The 6,000-nt window shown below is 55.1% G+C and overlaps 1 protein-coding gene across 1 annotated transcript in view; it reads right to left on the reverse strand.

The window, feature by feature from the left end:
* The window catches only part of dgkzb (diacylglycerol kinase, zeta b), a 30,986-nt gene extending 25,945 nt beyond the window's left edge, over nucleotides 1-5,041 (reverse strand). Inside the window, exons 1-6 of the mRNA XM_053319301.1 lie at nucleotides 4,074-5,041; nucleotides 3,196-3,286; nucleotides 1,428-1,523; nucleotides 1,257-1,334; nucleotides 1,117-1,173; nucleotides 763-831 (exon numbers count right to left, since the gene is read on the reverse strand). Of these exons, the coding sequence (XP_053175276.1) occupies nucleotides 763-831; nucleotides 1,117-1,173; nucleotides 1,257-1,334; nucleotides 1,428-1,523; nucleotides 3,196-3,286; nucleotides 4,074-5,041 (1,359 nt within the window). The remainder of the gene's footprint in view (nucleotides 1-762; nucleotides 832-1,116; nucleotides 1,174-1,256; nucleotides 1,335-1,427; nucleotides 1,524-3,195; nucleotides 3,287-4,073) is intronic.
* Between the last annotated feature and the right edge of the window lie 959 nt (nucleotides 5,042-6,000).

The raw sequence follows: 6,000 nt of genomic DNA on the forward strand, positions 1-6,000 counted from the left end.
AAGCTGAAGACTCTACAGGAAGCAGACGGCTGCAGACTCTACAGGAAGCTGCAGACTCTACAGGAAGCTGAAGACTCTACAGGAAACAGACGGGCCGCAGACTCTACAGGAAGTTGAAGGCCGCAGACTCTACAGGAAGCTGAAGGCCGCAGACTCTACAGGAAGCTGACGGCCGCAGACTCTACAGGAAGCTGACGGCCGCAGACTCTACAGGAAGCTGACGGCCGCAGACTCTACAGGAAGCTGAAGGCCGCAGACTCTACAGGAAGCTGAAGGCTGCAGACTCTACAGGAAGCTGACGGCCGCAGACTCTACAGGAAGCTGAAGCTGCAGACTCTACAGGAAGCTGAAGCTGCAGACTCTACAGGAAGCTGAAGCTGCAGACTCTACAGGAAGCTGACGGCTGCAGACTCTACAGGAAGCTGAAGCTGCAGACTCTACAGGAAGCAGATGGCTGCAGACTCTACAGGAAGCTGACGGCTGCAGACTACAGGAAGCTGACGGCTGCAGACTACAGGAAGCTGACGGCTGCAGACTCTACAGGAAGCTGACGGCTGCAGACTCTACAGGAAGCTGAAGCTGCAGACTCTACAGGAAGCAGATGGCTGCAGACTCTACAGGAAGCTGAAGGCTGCAGACTCTACAGGAAGCTGACGGCTGCAGACTCTACAGGAAGCTGAAGCTGCAGACTCTACAGGAAGCAGACGGCTGCAGACTCTACAGGAAGCTGAAGGCTGCAGACTCTACAGGAAGCTGACTCACCTTCCCACACTGCCGACATTTCCCCGTCTGCCGCCTGCGGTGGACCCAGTGATGTCGCACCATGTTGGACTGAAACAAAACAACACCGCTTACTTCCTGTTTCAAAGTAAACTCCCAAGAAATTAAAAAAAAATTTCAGACCGATTTGACCAAAAGCTGAAAAGTTATATTGAAACAAATGAATTCTGACGTCATTATAATAAAACTACAAATATGATATAAGTTTATTTTACTTCTTTAATAATCATTAAACTAGTTAATCCAACATCACACTACTCAACATTTGAATGAATCAAAAATACTTAAATAAGACACAGCTCTGAACTCAAGCTGTCTCATTTCATTTCTTCTGACCTCTCTGACGGCTCGAGATCCCGGCTCTCTGAACGACGGCTTGCACCTGAAATTAATCTGATCACAAAGAGAAGAAACGTGTGAAAGTGTGAAGAGGAGCGAAGCTTTCAGAGGCCGGATGAGTTTCAGAAGCAGCGAACCTTCTCCAGCTGCTCCAGACACATCGTGTGGACCGAGATCTTACAGCCGGCACATTTCTTCCTCGTCACAGACTTTTGCTGCAGGAAATGATGACAGAGTTTTACTGTAATGCTGTAAACGTCCACACGGTGGCGCTAACAGAGGAACATATGACCAGCTGCAGGACTCACCAGTGACTTAGCGATGCAGTACTGTTCCCCCACGTAGCAGAAATCTCCAGAGCCGCTCGTCTCAAACCAGATGTGATCTCCGTACTGAGCTCCGTCCTGAGAGCACACAACAGGTCTGATATTCAGGTTAGCACCCTAACCCACCCAGAGCACCCTAATCCACCCAGAGCACCCTAATCCACCCAGAGCATCCAGAGCACCCTAACCCACCCAGAGCACCCTAACCCATCCAGAGCACTCAGAGCACCCAGAGAACCCTAACCCACCCAGAGCATTCAGAGCACCCTAACCCACTCAGAGCACTCAGAGCACCCAGAGCATCCAGAGCACCCTAACCCACCCAGAGCACCCTAACCCACCCAGAGCACCTTGACCCACCTAGAGCACCCTGAGCACCCTAACCCACCCAGAGCACCCTAACCCACCCAGAGCACCCAGAGCACCCTGACCCACCTAGAGCACCCTAACCCACGTAGAGCACCCAGAGGACCCAGAGCACCCTGACCCACCTTGAGCACCCTAACCCACCCAGAGCACCCAGAGCACCCAGAGCACCCTAACCCACCCAAAGCACCCAGAGCACCCTAACCCACCCAGAGCATCCAGAGCACCCTAACCCACCCAGAGCACTCAGAGCACCCTAACCCACCCAGAGCACTCAGAGCACCCTAACCCACCCAGAGCACCCAGAGCACCCTAACCCACCCAGAGCAATCAGAGCACCCAGAGTACCCTAACCCACCCAGAGCACCCTAATCCACCCAGAGCATCCTAACCCACCCAGAGCACCCTAACCCACCCAGAGCACCCTAACCCACCCAGAGCACCCTAACCCACCCAGAGCACCCTGACCCACCTAGAGCACCCTAACCCACCTAGAGCACTCAGAGCACCCAGAGCACCCTAACCCACCCAGAGCACCCTAACCCACCCAGAGCACTCAGAGCACCCAGAGCACCCTAACCCACCCAGAGCACTCAGAGCACCCAGAGCACCCTAACCCACCCAGAGCACCCTGACCCACCTAGAGCACTCAGAGCACCCAGAGCACCCTAACCCACCCAGAGCACCCTGACCCACCTAGAGCACCCTAACCCACCCAGAGCACTCAGAGCACCCAGAGCACCCTAACCCACCCAGAGCACCCAGAGCACCCTAACCCACCCAGAGCACCCTGAGCACCCAGAGCACTCAGAGCACCCTGAGCACCCTAACCCACCCAGAGCATTCAGAGCACCCTAACCCACCCAGAGCACCCAGAGCACCCTAACCCACCCAGAGCACCCTGACCCACCTAGAGCACCCTAACCCATCCAGAGCACCCAGAGGACCCAGAGCACCCTGACCCACCTAGAGCACCCTAACCCACCCAGAGCACCCAGAGCACCCTAACCCACCCAAAGCATCCAGAGCACCCTAACCCACCCAGAGCACCCAGAGCACCCTGACCCACCTAGAGCACCCTAACCCACCCAGAGCACCCAGAGCACCCTGACCCACCTAGAGCACCCTAACCCATCCAGAGCACCCAGAGGACCCAGAGCACCCTGACCCACCTAGAGCACCCTAACCCACCCAGAGCACCCAGAGCACCCTAACCCACCCAAAGCATCCAGAGCACCCTAACCCATCCAGAGTATCCAGAGCACCCTAACCCACCCAGAGCACCCTAACCCACCCAGAGCACCCTGAACAAACATGTTTTATTGTATTACTGATCAGTGACCAGCTGATCAGCTGATCGGTGATCAGCTGATCGGTGACTCACGCTCCAGTCCACGCTGCTGCTCGGCTCCTGCGGCTCCGGCAGCTCGTTGGGAGTCGCTGCGTGCTGCACACCCGACTTCGCCATCGCTTTCCTGAAACCACACAAGACGCTTTTTGAGGAGAATATGAGAGAGCACAGAGAGGAAGAGGAGGGGAGAAACACACTGGTTAAACTGGTTAAACTGGTTAAACTGGTTAACCTGGTTAAACTGGTTAACCTGGTTAAACTGGTTAAACTGGTTAACCTGCTGGAAGACATTTCTTCTTATAGTCACTAAAACATCAGAAATTAGAAAGAACATGGCGCTCCACTAAACTAGAAGAATCCCGCTCCCTCTGTAACTGATCCATGTATTCCTCTAACTCTCAGTAGTGAGACCTGCTGCTATGAACCACAGTGCTTTAATGTTTCAGACGAACTGGTAACCGTAGTTACAGAGCTGCGGGATCAGTGATTGGTCGGTGAGTCAGCGCCGTCTTCGTTAGCTGCTAACGAGCTTCGGCTCCATGGACGATGTTTGTGTCTGCAGCAGAATCTCAGGCTGGTTTTAATAATATTTATGTTTCACTTACAGAGAATAAAAACAATAAACATGTCGAGTTTATAGCCAGTGAGGATCGTTTTATTAATCTCTGGATCTTTACTGATCATCACTGCTCTGTAAAAACTGTAAAAACATCTTTAAACAGAATCAACAAAAGTTTAAATGAAGAAAAACTGTTTCTAGCTTTTGATTGTTCAGGTTTTCACAACCCTGACCTTTGACCTGATGATGTTTGATGACATCACAACATTTTTATCTCATAAAATAATGAAAATGATTTCTGTCATGAACAGAAGGAGCGAGCAGCAGCCTCCTCCTCGGCGGTCGTACATACAGCAGGAAGGCGCTCCAGCTCTCCAGACGTGAGTCGTAGCAGAGTGGGCTGAGGGCCCCGGGGCCCCTGTAGAGCACCGGGTGGTTCAGGTAATACATGGAGCTCCTGCGGCTGGGCAGCGGGGGGCCTCTCCCCGGCCAGGGGCTCCCCGCCTTGGAGACGGTGGAGACCCTTCTCCTCTTCCTGGAGATGCGGCGGCGGGGGGCGGAGTCACCTGAGAACAGCTGAGATGAGTTCCTGCGCAGGCAGCGCGGGGCTCGGATCAGCGGCCGCGACGGCGGCGGCTGCGGAGTCTTCCTCATCAGCTCCATGGTGGCGCCGGAGGAGGAGGGGGTGGAGGACCGCGAGGAAGCGGCATGCTGATCAGAGCAGGAGACGCTATCGTGCTCCTCCGCCAGCTGCTCCGCCTCTGACAGCTGACTGGCTTCTGATTGGCTGTCGTTAGCAGAGTAATCTGAGTAGTCTCCATCTGAGTGGAGGCTGCTGGAGCGAGAGAACATCCTCCTGTTGTTGGCCTCGCCCCGCACCTCCACCTGCTGCTGCCCGGCCAGCAGCCCCCCCCCCAGGCCTTCGTCTTCGTCCTCCTCCGTCATCTGGATGAGGCTGGCCAGCAGCATGGACGGGCCCAGCAGGTGCGTGTGGATGGTGCGCAGCTTGCCCGCCTTCTTCCTGGACACGGCGAAGCGGGGGTTGAGGCTGGGGGTGGTGGTGCTGGAGCGCCGCCGGACGTGTCCCGCCCACCGGCGCTGCCTGACGGACTTGGCCAGCCGCCCGCCGCCCGCCGCCTGCAGCTGGACGCTGGAGCGGCGGCGCTGCATCAGCGTGGAAGACGGCAGTCCGACGCTGGAGCGGCGGCGGGCCTTGCTGGTCGGCACGGCAACGCTGGGCCTCCGCTGGCCGCAGGAAGACGCCTCAACCTGCAGAGCCGCTTCCTTCCTCTTAAAGTGACGGCGGAAAAATGTGTCCATGCTGGACGCGGAGTGGGACGGACTCCTGAGAGGCTCGTCTGAGGCTGTCGGATGCAAACAACAGTTAGAGAGCGAACGCTGACGGGAAGTACCAGTTCTAATTATATGATATATTATATTATATATTATTACTTTATTATTGATTCATTTGCACTTTAACTGATTGATTACTTTCTGTGTTGCCTTCAGCTTGTGTTGGATGTACTGGGTTTACTGGGTGTACTGGGTGTGCGTCTGCTCTCAGAGAAACTCTCCTGATTGAATAAAGATGTCTGACAAACTAATGGTTAATTATCAGCTGAGTGTAAACAAACAGCTGAGTGTCTGTCAGTAGGGGGGGGCTGAATTATAAAACAGTGACAGGAAGTGCAGACAGCAGGAAGCTGTCATCACCACTGTGACACAGACAACAACAGTAATTAAGGCCACAACCTCCTGCTGCACCCCCCCCCCAACCCCACCCCCAACAACCACAACATTACACCAGTAAATAGTCTGATCTGTCCGACCAAGAGATGACGAAGGGCCGACCGAGAGACGACCAAGAGAGGACGAAGGGCCGACCGAGAGACGACCAAGAGACAACGAAGGGCCAACCGAGAGAAGACGAAAGGCCGACCAGGAGTTGACCAAGAGACGACGAAGGGCCGACCAAGAGATGATGAAGAGATGACGAAGGGCTGACCAAGAGATGACGAAGGGCCGACCAAGAGACGATGAAGGGCCGACTGAGAGACGAAGAAGGGCCGACCAGGAGATGACGAAGGGCCGACCAAGAGCCGACGAAGGGCCGACCAAGAGATGACGAAGGGCCGACAAGGAGATGACGAAGGGCCGACCAAGAGATGACGAAGGGCCGACCAAGAGATGACGAAGGGCCGGCCACGAGATGACGAAGGGCCGACCAAGAGACGACCAAGAGACGACGAAGGGCCGACCAAGACATGATGAAGGGCCGA

Source organism: Scomber japonicus, chromosome 5, assembly GCF_027409825.1.
Source record: "Scomber japonicus isolate fScoJap1 chromosome 5, fScoJap1.pri, whole genome shotgun sequence".
NCBI classification, from domain to species: Eukaryota; Metazoa; Chordata; class Actinopteri; order Scombriformes; family Scombridae; genus Scomber; species Scomber japonicus.